Genomic DNA, 19,545 nt, shown 5'->3' with positions numbered 1-19,545 from the left:
AACAAGCATTCACTTCATGGACTCCCTGTTCAACACAGGACCTTTTTTTAAGGCAAGCAGTTTGATTCTGGAACAAGCTTCAAACAGATGAAAAGCAACACGATGGGAAAAGAAAATGAAGGACTGCACTCTCTGCAATTTTTATCACAAATGTCACTTCACTATCATGAATGGGCTATGGCAGCTAACAGCAATACTTCAGAAAAGGCAAAACTAAGGATTATTTTGTATTACATAATCCAGAAGAGGGGTTGGAAAAACAAACAAACAAAAAAAAATAGAAATGGCCATGGAAAACAAGAGCTTCTAAAAAATGTGAAGCTTCTTCTCTGCCTTTAGCTTTTTTAACTTTTATCCTTTTTGATTAGAGTGGATTTAGTGGGCCCTTGCAAATCTCACGAAGTTCAACAGAGCCAAGTTCAAGGTCCTGCATATGAGTCAGGACATTCCCAAGCAGTGATTTTATCTACATTAATTTGTATATGTCTTGTTACCTCAGAGATTAGGAACATCAGATATTTTAGAGATTTCCTTTGTCCATGATTCACCTCATAAAATAGCACTGCTTGTTACACTTACAGGGGAAAAAAAATGTCCTTCCTATCAAAGCCAACAGCACAATCAGAAAACAAAAACCAGTGGTCTACTAACACAGTGCTAGAGGTGCAAGGTGGCCAGTCATGACTGAAGAGCAAATAAACCTTCTGGTCCTTTTGTACGAGGCAGTAACCTTTGGAGGCAGAGTAGGGGAACAGATGGAAGCAAGGTCCCTTCAGTTTCTGGAGTCTAAACCAAACAGGGTTTGCAAAAACAGATTTTCACTCCAGTGGCCAGCCCTGGTTACTGTGATTATACTCACATTAGTAAATTAAACAAGTCTGGGACCAGTCTCTGCCCGAGGCCAGCTGGCACAGGGCATCCAATGTCCAGTCTATGAAAGCCTCAGAAAGTCAGTGAAAGAACAGTCTGCCTATTTGTAATGTATCCCCTAACCCACACCCTGGAATATTTTGGGATACTGCTCATTGGCCCAGGCTAAAACCATGTAAGGATTATGAGAATCAGTAGAAACAGCTGAGTTCCGTGCTCAGGAGCATTCCTGGCGCTGTTTAATTTGCTGGAGCTTTAAAGAGTCTCTACAATTTCCACACTTTCATCTGTGCCAATGCCCTCAACAAGTCCTCGTGGCAAGAGCCCTCACAGGCAGTGGCATTTCTTGCCCTGAAATCAAAGGCTTTCAGGTGTATTGTCTAAGAGCTCAGAATCCTGTGCACTGAGCTGCTGTGATCCCTGGCTCTTCTCTACTGCCCATGCACCTGGATCCCTCTCTGCACACCAGAGCTGCCCTCTGGTGCAAATCCTGCCTCTGGCATCCAACTGCTGTGAAATGTAGCCAGAAAGGGGAAATGTCCCAAACCTCCACAGCTGCTTGCTAAGAAAAGCTGTGTTGAAGCTGTGCCTGAGCTTGCCAGGGCCTGCTCAACAAGGATTTTCTGTTTGGAGGCACTAAGGCTACTTTTACTTTCTGTATTTCCAATGCACCTTTAAATGTCAGACTAATTTTGGGGGAAACCAGCTGAACCACAACAGAGAAAACAGGGCACACAGATTCCCTGCTATATTCTTACCTGAACTACAGATTCAGCTCCTCTGCAATTATTCATTAACATTAATGTGGATGGATGCATTTTCCAGCATGATAATGCCCAATTTTACCCCTGCAAAACCCATCCAAGAATTCTTGGCATGTTGATACCTTCCAAATGACTCAGCCTGCTATAGAAAAAGGAAGTAGATGAGGGAATTTTAGGAAGGAAAGGGGCTGAAACCATACACACAGCTAAGAGCAGTTAACTGCATACAGAAAAAGCAGGAAATACAAGGGCTTGGGCAAAGAAGGAAAGTAGGAATACAAACAAATAGGAAGGAAAATACAAAGACTGATTTGCATGGAAGGGAACATGGGAGAAAAGGATGTGGAGGGATTCTGAAATGAGGAGAAAAGAAAATGGGACAAATCAGACAAAAGGGAAATTATATATGTCCTGGTATAGAGCAGGCAGGACTGTGAGTGAATTCTGTTCAGGGAGGAAAGAGCCTACACAAAGACAACCTGGAATGAGACAGAGCCACCAATGCCACCAAGAAGAAGAAACTGATGAGCCTAACTAATTCAGTACCAAAAAACTCTATGTTGTAAAGTGAAATTTAAGAGACATTTCAGGCTTGAACACTCATTTTTACAAATGACAAAATTAAGGGCTTGAACTTATACATAGGAGATCTACTATTCTCATCTCCTTGTGGCAAAATACAAAATAAAGCTCCTACAGGAGCACACCAAAAGAAATTCTTTGGAATGGTACTACCCTCTGGTGGTCAAAAAATATAGTTATATGTACACCAGGAAGTAAAATATTCACAGCTGGCTGTACAGATAACTAAAAGATACAATAAATTCCAATCCACACTCCACTAATCCACCTCGAGACCGTGCTGTTAAATCAGACATCTTATTTGTCTGTTTAAAAATGACAAATTCATGACTGGCCGTGTGCACAAATAACTGTCCAGGGCTCTGAAAGAGACCAGGGTTTTTTTCTTCCACATCACATCTACAAAACATCATTGCTGGGAAAAACAATTGTTTCATGCATAGTTTTCATGGAGGTGTTTTGAGATTTATGTAATGACTTAACACAGTCATGTCTCCTGCCTTGCTTCACTCAGGTTTTTTTGACATCTAATCCTGTACAAACAGTAAAAGCCAAATACTAACTGCTCTGTCATTTTCTCCTTTCCCCTCTTTATATCATCACTGTTCAACTGCTGTGTTTCTCCTCTCCTGTTAAAAACAACCGTATTTCTCAAGGCCAAATGCATCTTCCAAATACTCTTTAATCACCAGACTTCTTAAGCCCAGATGTCTCAATGGTCCTACATTTCTGGAAATGCGGAAGAGCTTGTCATGTCACTCCCTTTTAGAGAAACAATTATGTATGTTTCAACTTTGATCTTTTGGGTAGGTTGACCTTCAACTGAAAGCTGGCTGTTGTTGCTTGGAAGTAATAGATTTGTGTATTGCCTCCTTGCAGACCCTGATCGGGCTAAAGTCATTCCTGTGAGGTCTGATTCACTGTCATTGACGCCACCTTGTGGCGAAACTACTGGACACTGGAATTCTGGAAAAACGTCCAGCATTTGCCCCTCCTTGCAGGTGCATTGAATTAGCAGCACAGTGGCTACTGCTGCTTGCAGCGCTTCAGTTTTAGAGTTCATAAAACCAGTATTTGGACACTCATAAAAACACATCACCAGTCTGTAAAAGAGAGGAGAAAAAGTAGGAAGAGGCACCACGAAATAAATTTATTTTTGTTTTATTAGGGCGAAAACTAAATCAGTATAACCAATGACACATGGCACAACCATTCATGTGCTCAGAGTTTGGGCATTTTTTTCTCTTTTCCCACCAGAAAAACACTCTGGCAAGAGCTACAACCCATTCCAAATACTATAAAATAGCACTGCAGGGAGAGACTGAAGGAAAACTCAGCCCCAGCCTAACAGGACAGGAAGCATTTCCCAGTTACCTCACGCTGGGCTCATCCTTCTCAGTTACAGGCCCAAAGAATTATCCTAAAGGAGCCCATGCCTATTTTTCCAGGATGGTCCTGATGCCATTTGGGCCCTGCTATGAATGCCAACATTACCACATTCAGCAGAATGAGGCTGATGCCTATTTTTAGCACTGCTTCCACCAGAGAAGCCCGAGAATCAGCACCTGCTTCCTCCGGGCACTCTGTCAAACACCCTTCTCCCAGCAAGCAAGTGGGAGGAAGAAGCTGAATCAATCTGTGCACCTGCTTTTTCCACCACCAGGTTCCCAAAAATACAGGAAAGAAACCCCTCTCATTACAAAATGTGGTAAACGTAAAATTTTTCTTAAGAAAGGATGTTCTTCAAGGTTTGATCTTTGTATATTTCAAGCCTGATCAACAATAAAGGAGGTTTTATCCATGAAACAGAGCAGCCAACAAGCTCTAAGTGATGTCCGGGTGTTAGAAACACAAACTAATTGTCAGTAGAATTGCCTTGTAAAGGTTTAGAGCTTAACATGTTTCCATGACCTCAGACCTAGGGAGAGCTTGGGAAGAAGGATGTACTGCTGATAGTGGGCACAGCACAGAATTTACGGGCCACAAGGACATTTAGCAGAACTCACAAGATAAGGAAGAAACTAATAAAGACAACTCAGCAACTGTGCTGAATCAGCTCCAACTGGGTAAAAGGTAATTCTGGCAGGGTGAGATCCCGACCACCAGCTCACACACCCCTGACCCAAGAAAAACACTCAAAAAAGATAAACACTGAGCATGCAGACTAACTAGCATGAGAAGTGAGAGAATCATTAACCAATAGCAGATAGAGCACTAATCAATAAGAGAACTATGCAGCTTGTAGTCGGTGAACAAATCTGAGGAGTGGGTGAGGGCGCTGGAGGTGCTGTCTGGAGAAGAGGAGATTCAGGGGGCACCTTGTCTCTCTACAGCTCCCTGAAAGAAAACAGGCGGGGGTCGGTCTGCTCCTGTGGTAACAAGTGAGAGGATGAGAGGGCACAGGCTTTAGCTGCGTCAAGGGAAGTTTAGGCTGCACATTAGGAAGAATTTCTTCCCGGAAGGGGTAATTAGACATTAGAATGGGCTGCCCAGGGAGGTGGTGGAGTCACTGCTCCTGGACATGTTCAAGCAAAGACTGGATGTGGCACTCAGTGAGGTCTGATTTCACTATTGCCATGGTGGTGCTCGGTCACAGGCTGGACTTCATGTCACGTTAGAGGTCTTTTCTAACCTAACTGTTTCTGTGATTCTGCAATTCCTGTGTGTGATACAATGTACAAATAGCAAAAAAAGTTCTGATAGTTGGCGTGCTCCTTTTGCTGAACAACACCGAGCACGCAGGCTTGCGCAACTCTAAACAAATAACCAAAGTCTCTCTCTCGAGCTCGCTGCAAACCGCGGGGCGGGGGCTGCGATCCCCGGGGACAGCCGTGCCCGGTGCCCGGTGCCGGCCCCGGCCCCGCCGAGCTGCCCCTGCCCGCCCCGGCCGCTCCCTCAGCGCCCCGCGCGCCCCGCCCGCATGCGCGCTGCGCAGCGCCCGCCGGAGGGGGCGGCGCGGCCGAGCCCGTGCCCGGCTCGGCGCTGGGGCTGGGACCGCTCCGCAGCCACGGACACACCGCAGCGCCGACCCCGCCGGGAAAATCGGCTCCCCTCCCGTTCCCCTGCGGCCGGGAGCCGAGGCCCTCCCTCCGCTCCCGGTCCTCTGGCAGGCTGAGGGGAGAGGGGAGCCCGGTCCGTCCCGCGGCGGAGGGGCTGAGGGGGCAGCAGAGCCCCCTTGCCGCCGCTGCCCTCGCCGTGCTTTTCCACCGCAGGGAGAGAGCTTCCCTGTCCTAACCCGTGCCCTGCAGGGAGCGGCATCCCCCTGCCCTCACCCCTGCCCTTTGCTCCGCCGAGCGGAGGGTGAGTCAGGCTCCTGGCAGGTGCCGACAGAAGCTGATTCCTACCTCCAGGGGAAAGCGGGGGCATTTTCCCTCCCTCTCCTGCCTCCTTTCTCCCCGCAGGTGGTGGGGCTGGACCTTCCGCGAGTCCTCGGGCCTGTGCAGCTGCGGGCATGGCCGTCCGTGGGGTCGGGAGCTCCCTGCTGCTGATGTCCGGCGTGGTGGTGACCGTGGGGCTGTGCCGGAGGCTGGCCCGGCGCCGGCTGCGCTCCCGCCCGCTCCTCTTCGCTTTCCTTGTGGAGATGTTCAGCACCTTCCAGATCTGCGCCTGCACGAACGAGCTCAGCCTGCTCGGCAACGTGGAGCCGAAGCCGCACACCGCCCTCACCCTCACCTACGGCTTCACCGTCCTGCACGGCCTGAGCCTCGCCGGCAGCACATGCAATCCCTGCGGGACCCTGCAGCCCATGTGGGGCGGCGGGACGTCGCTCACGATGGGGGGACTCAAGATCGCCGCTCAGTTCGTGGCTGCAGTGCTCGCCAGAGTGTTCATGCACTTTATCTGGAGTCTGGAGATGGCAGAGCCGCATCTTGGAGCACTCTCACAGGGCTGCACCAGCCCCATGCAGACTACAGAGATGCAGGCGTTCTGCATAGAACTGCTCTTTTCTGTCGTTTTCCAGCTGGCCGTCCTGCAAGCCGAAAGCGTTAACCCCAAATACAGAGTCCATTTAATTGCTCTTCTCATCACCATGCTCGTGTATGCAGGTTAGTCCTTTTACTTTTTCTTCTTCTGTTCCTGCAATAAAGTTGTAACAGAAGGGATTCTTACTGTTTTCTTAGAAGTGTTAAGATGCAAAATGCTTTTTCTTAAATTACACTTTCCTTGATGAGTTCTTTTTGTATCGTCCTACGTATGCAAAGTTCATTTAGCGTTTATATAAAGTTTGCCTGGTTGCGTTCCAGGCAGGTATGGGGTTAAGAATGAAATGAGTTATGCAGTTAAAGTGATGTCAGGTCTGCAAGTACATATGGTTAAGTGTTAAAATATCTCGGTGAAGGATTGTTTCATAATCCAACTATTTATACAGCATGAGAGATTTCATACTATGTGCTCTGATTACAAAGTGACATTGGGAGAGCACCGCTGGCTGCATCAGGAGAAAGTGCTGATTGTGCAACAGCAGCCTACAGACTGGTAGGTAATATGGAAGCTCTGCATTTAAATAATGCATAATTCATATCAGTGCAGTTCATTTAACTACTTCCTTAAATCAGAAGTGGGAATGGTTATTTGTGGAATGCATACAGAAATAATACCTCATGAGACCAAATGCAAAAAAGGGGAAAAAAAATAGGTGCCTGATTTATTAGAGCCTCCCTTGTCTGTAATGCCATGTGTGTCCATATCCCTGCCTTTTGGTACCTGATTGTCACCTCGTGCTTCCCAGAGCTGAGACGCTGTCACCTGTGCATCCCCTCTGGACCAATGGGAAGGGAGAGGTGAGGGGAGTCAGTCTGAACTTCTTTCTTCTGACTGCAGGTGTTCCCTCTTGTCCCCACGGAAGTGACAAGAGTTGTTAGGTCACTTGAGGTCTGCCCTGCTGGGAGTCCTTTTCCTACTGGCAAGGAGATTGTGCAGCTTGGAGAAGTGAAAGAGATGATTACAGAACTCTTGCTGTTGCTGCTGCCCCCGCCACAGAAAAAGTCATCTAGGGAATCACCAAATCCCTTTGAGAGAGGGAGATCACTTCTCTTACCTGCAGACATCTGGGATGTCATTGATGCCTTGTCCTAAAGGCTTAGCTGTATTGATGCTATTTAACATAATAGCATCTAGAACAGTGTACAGTCACATTTTTAGATGTAGTAATGTAAAAATCTTAACTCAGTATCTTTAGCTGAGATTAGCTAATACCTAAAAGATAAAAGTCGTTGGGGAATTTTGAAAATTAACTTAGCAATCTGAACTACTTTCTAAAAGCAGAAGCAAGGTGTCGGTGCATTTGAGGACATTAAATCTGTTTCTGAGTTGCTTGGTGGAAGTGTAGCCAAATATCCTCCTCCCTCTTCTACAAGCACAGAAATCTGGATTCCTGATTCCTAACATTCTTCTCCTGCTTAGCACACAGTCATTTAAAATAATACATGTCACACTGCGTTTCTTTTAGCTAATTCATGCAAAGAATTCACTCCCAGTGTCATTGGCCAGGTTCCTATCTTTTCCTAGCAGGAGAAGGCTACATGTGCCACGTGAAGGCTGAGTGTTCCAAGTGCCTTCTGTGCCATAAACCTGGGCATGTTGGGACTCCCCGGTGCAATCGATCTGCACAAGCTTCTAGGAAACCTCAGGCCTCTTCTGCATCGTGTGCACAACACCCTGGGCCACCTGGTCATTTTTCTTTGCATTTCTTTTAAACTACAATCTGCTTGTCTACTGGAAAAATATACAGGTTCTCAGATCCTGTTGTGGCTGGGGCGGTAATGAGGAGCCTGGAAAATGGCCGTGGACGATGCCTGCTGCTGCACATATCCCATATATCCCGTGGATGTCATGGCATAGCCCTAGCCATGTCTGTCCCACCTCTGCTGCTCACATGCAGTAGGGAGAGTCACTCACAAATCAGGTGTCACAAATAGTGGCCTCCAGCAGGGTGGGTTCTCATCTGCAGGCTCTGAAAGCAGGCAGATGCGTAATTTGGCTGGGCTGGATCATTCTCAGGAAATCTTCTGCACCTCTTCGTTTACTGTTTATAGGTCTGCCATGCACCCTATTCCAACAAATGACATCAGGTTATATAGTATTTTCAAAATCACAAGCTGTTACTTTAGTTTTTCTTATACTTCTTCATATTTAAAAATATTTGTATTTTTTTTACATTTAATCCTACGTAATCCAAATTTTTATAGTAGTACATACTCTACATAGAAGCTCCAATACTGCTTCATTCTTTTTTCTGCTAAATAAAGACTGAAAAGAGAACATTATGTCTTTACATATTACCCTTACTAATGATTACTAATGATTAGCTAACGATCCAGACCACATACGAGCTGGTAAAGAATATTTCTATATAACTCCTTTGGAAAAGTACTTATTCAGGGGTTAAAAAAATACACCTTTTGAGGGCTTTTTCATTTACAGGCAGCATTATAGTTAGGTCAGAATCATATGAAATTGGTTAGATTTTCTGAACCTAACATGTCAAGGTACAAATGACATACATATTTTTAATTCTGAGTTTCTTCCCAATTTTGGCCTTTAATAAAGGCAAAAAGGTAAAAATACTTTCTCATGCACTGTGTGGCATTACTTCCCCTTTTAAAGTTTTTATGCACACCCCATCAAAGAGATTACACTTATTCTGCCATAAAATAATTTGTCTTTTCTGTTACACCGACTGAGGTGCTAAATTAATAATTTTAAGTAAGATTATAGTGATGCCCTTGGCCTATGGTTGATATTCCAGTAGTTATTAGTAATGAATATTGAAGAAATACAGCAGTTAAAACTCTGTCCAATGCTTAATGTTCATCAACTGCATCCTGAGAGTGAAATTCTGCTTTCAACTGTATGTTTGTAGATATAACAACAGAAGCAGTGGAGTCATAAACAGATTAAAGCAAAGTAAATTATTGTAGCTGGGCTTCCTGGCAACCGTGGACATTGCTAATATGTCATTGTGCAGAAAAACAGACTGCACAGTAAATCTGACTTGTTCTTGAGAACAAGTGCAGAACCACAGTAAACTGAGCAGGCAAACAAAGATTAAAATTTTCTTTAACTGCAATAATAGTGAAAGAAATAATAAGGAGAATATGGAAAGAGAGGTACAGAAGAAGAGAGTGACAAAGACCTTACTAAAACTTTGGATAAATGATTGCACAGTCATAGCAAATGAGGATTACAGCAGCAGGGTATTTGTACAAAGGCTAAGTTCAAAGCTCATACAAGCTTATCTGGGGAGAAGTCAAGAGTAAAGCGTAAGGACTTATACAGATGCAATTATAGAATATGTTAATAGGTTAATAGATAAAACAGGTATGGGGTGGTTAGTAGCTAACAGTACAGGAATATAGGTAATTTAGCTATGAGTAATGCTTTCTCTGCAGAATTGCAATGAGAGGAGCAGCATATGTCAGAATTAAACACACTTAGCTCCAGCTTCTCCTGCAGTGTAATTACAGTTTAGTCCCCAGGGTAATGTGTTTGGATCTTGTTATTTAGAAAATGTTTAGGCCAATTTCATTTGCATCTGAAATCAGAGGCAAGGAAAGATGCTTGGCTTCATTCTACAAGACAGTGAAGTGCCACTTGCTTCTATTTTCTTTGAACAACATATATAGTTTTCCCACAGTTCATATACCATGTGAAAATCCTAACATTCTGTACATTGGTATAATAATATTAGTATTCTTGTAAGAAAGTATAGAGGTCAGCTTAGCAAGAACACTACTTGACAGTTTTTTTCTTTTATCTTGCATATGTGTTTCATGTGACACGAGGCTATAATGTAATGGCTTATGTAATTTCTGTCTCCTCTAAAATCATGATACAGAAATAGCTTCTAGTTTTATCAATAGAAACATTCAGCATTAGCCAGAGCTATCTCTTTAAAGAATATTTGCTAGAAAGAGATAAAGGAAGTTATAGCTTACCCTTCCCATGCTTTAAAGCCTTTGAGAAAACAGTTAAACTGTTTACTGAGTCATCAGGTGAAGAGCTTCAGTAGACCTGTTCAAACTGTTTCTGGTAATTCATTTTATTGTGGGGTGTAGATTTCTTGTAGTGTGGTGCATTTGAATTTAAAGTAAATATTTAAAAACATGGTTTAATTTCATGCTGTTTACATCTTATTGCAGGTGGAAATCTCACAGGAGCAATATTTAACCCAGCACTGGCGTTTTCATTACATGCAGATTGTTTCTATAACAAATTTTTGAGTTACTCTCTAGTGTATTGGCTAGCACCATGCTTAGGTAAGTTCTTAATACTTTATATGTTTGAGAAAGTGTTATTTAATACATGGTTCATAAATCAAGGAATATGTGTTCTTTGTTTGAGAGTGTTTGACTTTTGCATTAAATAAATCCAGAAAATAGTAAATTATAATCTATGTGTTGAAATCATTCAGAATCGTGGTTCCATTTTGCAAATGCAGGCTGTGTATTTTTAACATTTTTTAATGCTCTGTGTAGAGTGCCTGCAGCACTGTTTAGTGAATTATAGAATTACCTGGATTGGGAAGGACCTTTAAAGATCATGTGGTCCTTACCTGAAAGTAAATATCAGCCTGATTACCTTCAAAAAGAGAAACATACTGGTTACCACACAGTGTCTGTCTTGTTTTGTGACAGTTTAGCGGTACATAGGGATGATAAATTTAAAATTTAAAAAAAAAAACAACGACCCACAGGTATTGGGACAAGTGCCTTAAATATGCTTTCTCAATTACCACTTTTTTTATCCCCATAGTGTCTGAACTTTGCAGTTCTCATTCTGTGTTTTTCCCCTAGTCAATGTTGGACACTGACTGCTCTTAGTTTAAAAATAAGAAGTGTTACCAACTAGGTTTTTCCTAACTTAAATTATGGTTTTAATTTGGAAGCTATTGATTTTGACTTCTAGCTGTGTGCAGATGAACATGTTCCATGTGGTACTTCATGCTGTTGTTTGTTTACAGTTGGTCCCTACAAATCTTGAGCCTTCTGCTTAGGGTATATAAAGAAGCAGGCTGCTAATCCTGGTTCTTTCATGACTGTTAATCCTATTAGAAGGTACAACAGTGATGAAGGCAGAACAGCATGTAAGATATACACAGGAAACACTGGAAAAGGATCCTGTTATGACCAAAAACTTCCTTTTCTTGAGTTCATGTCTGTGCATGTTCTACTTGCCTTGACTCTCAGTCAGCCAAAAACAAAGACAGAAGTTTAAAGCTAACTAAAATTCACTTTAATACAATCTTGTTGAATTAGATCTCTAAACAGGATGACTGAATAGAGTAAGCTTGATAAGTGTTCATTGAGTAATTAATGAAATGTCATGGGCAAAGCTGATCAGATTTGCTCGGGTCCTGACAGACCACGTAATATTTCTCAAAATTCAGTTTTAGCTTTCATTAACTGATTTCAACCTCATAACATTTAAAGATCTTCCAAGTTGTAAGTATATGAGATTTAATCTTTTGGCAAGTAATTTAAAGAAACAGGAGACATTCTGAAACCCCATGTTTTATGTACATGCCAAGATGTGTCCTGCAGAATAGCAGCTAACCTCCAGGTGATTTTTGATGTAAGAAAATCAACAGTTTTTAAGTGAAATGGACCCATGGCTTGAGGACCTTAGAATGTGGTTATGAAGCAATGTTACCTTTCTATGAAAATTCATAAACAGTGGTTTGTCATTAGTTAACATCTAGAATATACACACAGAATACATTGAATGGTGTCTCTTGATTTATGAGGGAAAGGAACTCCTCCAGACTGAGCAGTTGTAAAGATGTGAATACTCAGAACACATCCCTCTTGCACAGTGTCACTACTGTAGCCAACATTTAGTGGCAGATCTCAGGTCTGTAGATCACCTGAAGGACTGAGTAATCTATTGGTGCCAAAATATCTCATTACAGAATAAGGATGTTTCATGGATATATTTAAGAGACCTTATAATTCAAGAGTTCAAAACAAATGTAATGTCTGAGGTACAAGTATAGAGGAGATTGTATTTGAAAACTGACTTGATGAATACAGGAGTGCAAATCTACAAATTTTAACATTAAGTGAATTTTTTCTGACACTTTTTGAAAATAAGAAAATAATAGGAATAGAATTTTTTCTGTCGTGATTGGACAAAATGATGAGGTGTCTAGGAAAATGAACTGTTATGATGATAAATTCTTGTAGAAAGAACCTCTAAACAGAATCATGAAAGTAGATGATGAGGGAAGGGATATTTTAAATTCAATTGTAAAAATTACTTTCAGAATCCATTTGTCAGCAGAAATGCTGTTTCAAACTTCCTAGAAATTGGCAGAGTCACAATGTTAGGCTAATCTGATGTCTTACTTCTTCCAGCATCAGCCTCTCAGCTGGTTAAATTACTTTGTTCTTACTTTGGGAAATTCTTTTAGAAGGGTTTTTTTTGTGTTTTTCTGTAATAACTACCTCACAGTAATACCTTGGACGAACATATAATGAAACTTAAAATAGCCAGTGGAGAGTGCAATATATTCTCATTTATGGCTGTGGCAAAAATCCATGAGGGCAAGGATATGGAGAGAGTTCAGAATACAACTGAATCCTGATCTGGCTGTAAGCACATCATAAACAATGTTCTTAGATAGGACACTTGGAAGAAGAGCAAGATTGATTATCACTTTCACAAGACAAGGATGAAATTGAAGTTTTCTTTTAGGATAAAAAAAATCTACTGGTGGTTTGTGGTCTTTAAGGAATTTAACCTCAAAACTGTAGTTAATTACTCGTTTTTCAAAATGGCTTCACCGATGTTCTGGTGAAGGTGATACTCCAGCAGCATTAAAGTCTGGATTCCTGCAATAAGCACAGATGCCAGCAAGTGTTAGACTTAGCACAGACAGGCCTAAGTTCTGCACTGTGAACATAGACTCAGTAAGTACCAGTAGAACAAAGATGGTTTGTGTTTTACTGCCAAAGGAATTCATGTTAGTTGTCCAGGCATGATTATACCATCAGTAATGATGGGGGACTGAGCTAATGCTGCTCTTTCAGTAGGAGGGAGATGGCAGCTATGAATGGAAGAGTTGGTGACAAGATAGTCATGAGGTCAATAAAATGAAATGCTCTTTCGTGGACAGGTGCCAGCTTAGCATATAATGGAATTGTATTGTAGAGTGAGGGGCATTAAAGACCATCCCGTTCCAACCCCCCTGCTAGGGGCAGGGACACCTTCCACTGGACCAAGATGCTCAAAGCCATCCAGCCTGGCCTAGCCTCCTGCTACGTTTCTAACATTATAAAACCAGAATCAAGGCCCCCTTCTTTAGATCAGTTTTACCAGAAAAACTAATACTATTCCTGAGAAAATACGTGCCAGAACAGTCACTTAGCAGTAGATGTAAATGGAGGAGGTAAGCAAGGGAAAAGGCAACAGGTGAGACTTTGACCTTTCTGCTCAGAGGAGAGGCTATTCTGAGGCTGCCAGCAAGTTCAGGACACTTAAGCAAAGAAACAAGAATCCCAAGTCTGTGTGCAGTGAAGTGTTCAGTATTTCAGGGACTTGGAAGCAAAGGAGGTTTTCAACAAACAACTGGAAAACAAACTACCCCTATTCCCAGGCCCTGGTCCTCATAGGGGTTTTCAGCTCCATAGACATCATCTGACAGAGCAAAAACTCTTATGCAATGAGTTGATGCAATCCCTGAAAGTCCTAGAAACTGACAGTAATTATGTGTAATTCAAATCCTAAACAGCCAGTGAGTAGTAATGCTGAACTTGACCTGCCTACAGAGAAGAATGGGTCCTGAATGTGGCCAGTTGGGTTGTAGTCCTCCCAAGAGTTCAGGGTGCAGAGGAGGACTGGGAAGGTAAATAGCAGAGCTGTCCAGACTTCGGGATTCAAAACAAAATTCTGCTTATTTAGGGAATTGCTAAGTCAGTAGTAATTTCCTTGGAAACTGCTATAAATGGGAAAAGGTGATTTTTAGAAAAAGCTCATGAGAGCTCAGTAATAGATTTAGATGTGCAGAAGGAATCTGTCACATGGTGTTAGACTGGGAATTTGTATAAAAAGCCTTTCCCTGTTGGCTAGAGAAAGAGATTCCCTACAATAAAGGAGAACATGTAAGAGGTTGAAACTGGGAAAGACAGCAAAGGAGTATAAGAGCTTTCCTCAACTTGGAAACAAAGACAGGAAGGTTAGATCTCTACTGGAACTCAGAGGAGGGACATGCAGAGTTACAAATATACTAATCACAAATAAAAAGTCCAGAGAAAATGCAGGTCCATTGGTGGATGGGTGAGACAACCTAGTGATGCGTGGCATGGAACAGGCTGAGGTACCACTCAGCCTTCCCAATCAAAATTTGCTCCCAAACCTCTGTGTAAATCAGTAAGGTTTTGGAAAGGGAACAATAAATAGGAACAACATATGTGATTGTGAACCCATTGACTCTAGTGGGATTCACCAAGAAATGAAGGTAGAGTTGGCTAATGTTGGAATTTAATTTATGAGGAGTTAGAGCAGTTGGAGGAGGTTCCTGCCAATGGATAATGTTCTAATACTATGCCTGCTTTTAAGAAGGAGGAGAGGGAAGCCAGGGAACTGTAAACTAGTTGGTATCACTTCAGCCAGCAGGAAAATGGTGGAGTATCTAGTCTTGGAATCCATTTCCAACCATGTAGAACACACAAACACAGGAACAATCAGCACAGACTTAATGAGGGTAATCCATGCTTGACTAACTTGGTGGCCTTCTGTGATGAGTGTGTTGGGAATGACAAAGGAGCAGGGATGTAGTGTACCTTCACTTCAGTAAGGTTTTCAATACCACCTCCCACAGTGTTCTTGGTTCAAAGTGGGGTCACGCAAAAAGACTGTTAGATGGAATAAAGATTGGCTAAACCACTGACCTCAAACTGGCACAATCAATGGGTTGACACGGGCTGGTGGCCAATACCACGCAGAGTATGCTGGTGTCAGTACTGGGAGTTCATACGCCCCAGTATGTTTAACAGTGACCTGAATTGATGTTTGTCCACAACAGTTTGGTGTCTCTCCAAGACAAAGCACATTGATTTGATTCAGTAGTTTGGGATCAGCACTTCTGCAGAGGGCTCTCCACAGGCTGCAGAGGTGGGCTGAGACCAACAACATGAGATTCAACAAGACCAAGTACTGGGTCCTGTGCTTTGGCCATAACAACTCCATGCAGGGCTACAGGCTTTGGTCAGAGTGGTTGGAAAGTGGCCCAGCAGAAAGGGAACTGGGGGTGCTGGTTGACAGCAGCTGAATATGAGCCAGTGTGTGTTCAGGTGGCCAAGAAGGTCAATGGCACCTGGCCTGCATCAACAATAGTGTGGCCACCAGGACCAGCAAAATGACTGTCCCCCTGTACTCAAGCACTGGTGAGGCCACACCTCAAGTCCTGTGTCCAGTTCTGCGCCCCTCAGTTCAAGAAGGACGTTGAGGTGCTGGAGTGGGTCCTGAGAAGGGCAAAAGAGCTGGAGCATGAGTCCTGTGAGGAGTGTCTGGGGGAGCTGGGGTTGTTTAGCCTGGAGAAAGAAGAGGCTCAGGGAGGACTCTATCATTCTCCACACATACCCGAAAGGAGGCTGCAGCTGGGGTAGAGGAGGTGTCAGTCTCTTCTCTCAGGCAACCAGTGATGGGATAAGGAGACATAAGCTGTGCCAGGGGAGGCTTAGGTTGGACATTAGGAAGAATTTCTTCACTGAAAGTGTGATTAGATATTGGAAAGATCTGCCTGGGGAAGTGGTGGAGTCACTGCTCCTGGAGGTGTTCAAGGAACGATTGGATGTGGCACTCAGTGCCATGGTCTGTTGCCATGGTGGTGTTCGGTCACAGGTTGGACTCTGTGGTCTCACAGGGCTTTTCCGAATAAATTGATTCTGTGATTATTGCCTCCTTCTACACAATGCCTGTGAGGTGACATCTGGAACATGGGTGGTTTGGAGTCCCCCAGTTCGAGGGCAAAGTGTCAAAAAACAGGATCCAGGCAGTGGAGGACCAGAGACAATGAAAGGCCTAGAGTACATGATCTAAGGGGACAGGCTGAGGGAACCAGACTTGTATGGGCTGCAAAATTAAAATGGAAGTGTGTTTTAAGCACAATCAAGCATTATTTCAAGAGTAGTTCAAGGATAACAGAGATTAACTGTTCTTTTTAGTAACAAGTAACAGCAAGGCCACAAACTGGGGCATGGGAAATTCAGCTTCGACTCCAGGAAAACATTCAGGAGGAAGGGTGCAGCAACCCTGAAATTCATTTCCTGGAGAAATGCTACAGTCTCCAGCATGGAGATTTTTGGGACTCAGCCAGGGAAAGTCTCACTAACCCATCCAGCATAGGCAAAGTCCTGCACTGATTCCTAAACAGAATCCCTTTTAATAAGCTTTTTTTGTGATCTGAGAAGTTTCATAAATACAAGCTTATGTGTGGGCAACACCATCAAACAGGATCCTCTTTGTTTCTGAAAGAATAATCTGATTTTTTTTACTGTGGGAAATAAAGTGTATCTGGATGGCCTTTGGACTCAGTGATCCCTGTGGGTCCCTAGCAACTTGAGGTAGTAGTTTCTTTATGAGAATCATACACTATCTCTAATTACCATTTTTTCAGCTTCAAAATAAACCCTAAATCAGAATGATGTTCAAAAAAACACCCACTATCCCATACCATGAAAACAGGCACAGCTAACAAACCCAGGTGAGGGATGGAGGTTAAGCTGCTGGTTCAGTCATTTACACATCCAGCCACAAAGAAAGCAGCCCTGATCAGGAAGGTGTTGGCTTCACTCAGACAAACTCTCTGCCTTTGGCTTGGCTTACACAGATCAAAGCATGAACTATGAAAAACAAGATTATTATCTCACAGGGAGCACTTGCATGGCCTGTTGAAGCATCCTTTGCAAAAGGTACTGCTGTATTGTGTTAGAGACTCAAATACTTGAAAGCAGTGTTTATTTTCCATACCAGTACTGTGTCCTTCTCAAACATATTTAAATAAAGGTCCTTTCTGTAACCTCTCATTTCAGGTACAATACTTGTGGTTTTTATATGGGATGAAATCTTTCCTCGGAAATCTTGAGACATCAAATCCTGAAATTTGGGAGCACTACATTAAAAAATATTTCCAACCTCTGCAGACATAAAGCTTTCAGAGAACTGTTGACAGACTTCCGTGCCATCTTTATGCTGTATTTTCAGATTTCACGTTTGAAATATTTGACTTACCACTTTGTATTAAAATAATTATTTTGTAAATGAGTATTGGGATTTTGGGAATATCTGCCACCATTTTCAGTTAAGCCATATGAATATGAAGGACTGTTAAAACACAAATTTGTCACTTTAGCCATAAGTGCCATTTGCTGACCTTTATTAGCATGCAAAACTAATTTTAGAGAAATACCCCATCCTTTCAAGGTTTGATTTTATTGGATTTCTTCCCACTGAAGGCACCTGCAAAAAGGGAGCTGAAGATTTTTTATACTGACATCATCATATTCCTGCTTGCCATATACCTACCTCTGAGAGGAGAAAAGGCTACACTACTCCCTAGAAGAGTCTCCACAGCTCTGTTCTAGAGGCACCCTACACCAAAATTACAGCCTGTATGACCAACATTCTTTTAATAATGATGATTTTAATACCTGAGTGCAGGTAAGTAACCCCTCACTTCCTTCCAGGAAGGCTCTGTCACATCCTGTCCCATTGGAGACTGTTGAATGTTTACCTTGGTTGGAAAAAAGCAGTAATAAAATACCATAAAATTCTGTAGACACACACATCAAATGGTATTTTAGGCAAAAACCTCGACTTTTTATCATCAATTACTGCTCCCTCTTCACATAGACACAGTATATAGGGATGAATCATGCAGTACTCAATTTGTCCTTGATTTTATGTAGCTCTTACCAACTTCTTTAAAAAACAAATGAATCTGCAGTGCAGGAGAATAAATAACAGAGATAAAAACTACAGGAATGCTACATACACAAGCATGCCCTTTATAGCCTCAGCTGAGACAAACACCACTGATGGGTACTACCCTCTGAAGCTCTGTTCCTAGCACAAGGTTTCTACTTCTGGCTGCAGCTTAATTTTTAAACATGCCAAAATATATTTCTCAAATTTAAGAGTAAATTCAGTTTTTCTTTTTATGTTTACTTGGTTTGAAAGGAGATGGTTAACAAATTCTACAAAGATCTCAGTATCATGTCCCTTACCTCATCATGCAAGTCACCTTAGAAACTGTATTTTAAGAGAAAGGAAATCAGATGGGGGGGTTTTTCACAGTAAACTGATGAAGTCTTTAACAGCTACTATTGTCAGCCATCTTTTTTGCAGGGGTTTGGGAAGTAAATATTTCCATGTAATTTCTTCCTTGTTGCGATAAAATCTTTTCTTGTTTTATTTTTCCAAGGTACGTGTAAGATTGTATTACTAAATTAAATCAATTATATGAACGTGCTTTACATACAAGAGTCCTATCTATGACCCTGTATTCAGTTATTAATAATAAAAAAAAATTAGCCTGCTAATATGCTGAAGAGAACTAGAACTGCTGGGTTATCATTCAGCAGCTCTTCAACCAGTGTGAATAGATCTACCAAAGCAAAATTGGCCTTGTTAAAACTCTCCCTAGCAAGGACCATACACCAGCACACTGACCCTGAAAATATGTGATCCTATGAAAAAATACATATTTTTATACATTCTGCTTCTAAAACAGATCATTTTGGGGGTTTCTACCTTCCCCTTCTTGCCTTACTGCTTTTTATCTATTTTACCTCCTTTTAAAGTGATCCATACCTAATAACTTCCCTCCCCCCCACACTTTTTCATCTCATTTCTTATGGAAACAAGTCTTTCAAAATCTACATTATTTGATGTCTTCTCTAAAGCCATGGAGCCCACAGGATAAAGGTCTCAAAAATAAACCTCAGAGCATAAAAATAGACATTAAAAAAAGAGAAAACAGATATACAAACCTACAGGCAGCCAAGATTTGTGAGATTAGAGGCCCTACTCCCTCTTCATTTTTGATGGCCTGCAAAAGCAAAGTCCATAAAGTGAAGAGGTCAAATCAGATCTGACTTCTCCATGTCTGCCTTGTTTATTTTGGCATATAACATATAGTTTAAAAGAAAGAAATTGGTACATATCTGGGTTATTAATAAGTAGTTGCTGTATTTACAGGCATTAGAATATAATTTTTTAAAAAATCACTAGGAATTAGACAAGCCTTAAATTGACTAAATTAATGCAAAACAAAAGAAAAACAACAAAAGTAGCAGAAATAATGAAAAAGAAACCTAAACTAGGAACT

The 19,545-nt window shown here is 42.1% G+C and overlaps 2 protein-coding genes across 2 annotated transcripts in view; one reads left to right on the top strand and one right to left on the bottom strand.

The window, feature by feature from the left end:
- PAK1 (p21 (RAC1) activated kinase 1) overlaps window positions 1-5,694 on the bottom strand; it is a 102,436-nt gene extending 96,742 nt beyond the window's left edge. The window contains exon 1 of the mRNA XM_039701074.1: window positions 5,561-5,694. The gene's annotated coding sequence lies outside the window, so the exon portion shown is untranslated. The remainder of the gene's footprint in view (window positions 1-5,560) is intronic.
- Window positions 5,058-18,693, top strand: AQP11 (aquaporin 11). Its single transcript, XM_039701082.1, has 4 exons — window positions 5,058-5,516; window positions 5,618-6,262; window positions 10,358-10,474; window positions 17,249-18,693. The coding sequence occupies exons 2-4, from the start codon at window positions 5,668-5,670 to the stop codon at window positions 17,299-17,301; spliced, it is 765 nt and encodes a 254-aa protein (XP_039557016.1). The 5' UTR covers window positions 5,058-5,516; window positions 5,618-5,667; the 3' UTR covers window positions 17,302-18,693.
- The last annotated feature ends 852 nt before the right edge of the window (window positions 18,694-19,545 follow it).

Source organism: Passer montanus, unplaced genomic scaffold (assembly GCF_014805655.1).
Source record: "Passer montanus isolate IOZ18808 unplaced genomic scaffold, ASM1480565v1 scaffold149, whole genome shotgun sequence".
Classification (NCBI taxonomy): Eukaryota; Metazoa; Chordata; class Aves; order Passeriformes; family Passeridae; genus Passer; species Passer montanus.
Note: the sequence above shows the minus strand (reverse complement) of the source record. Positions and strands in the feature narration are given on the sequence as shown.

What these genes read in the sequence shown, in the direction of transcription:
- AQP11 (XM_039701082.1), top strand. Translation starts at nt 5,668, where the DNA reads ATGGCCGTCCGTGGGGTCGGGAGCTCCCTGCTGCTGATGTCCGGCGTG. An exon ending in CACCATGCTCGTGTATGCAG is followed by an intron (nt 6,263 to 10,357) that starts GTTAGTCCTTTT and finishes ATCTTATTGCAG; the next exon opens with GTGGAAATCTCACAGGAGCA. An exon ending in TTGGCTAGCACCATGCTTAG is followed by an intron (nt 10,475 to 17,248) that starts GTAAGTTCTTAA and finishes CTCTCATTTCAG; the next exon opens with GTACAATACTTGTGGTTTTT.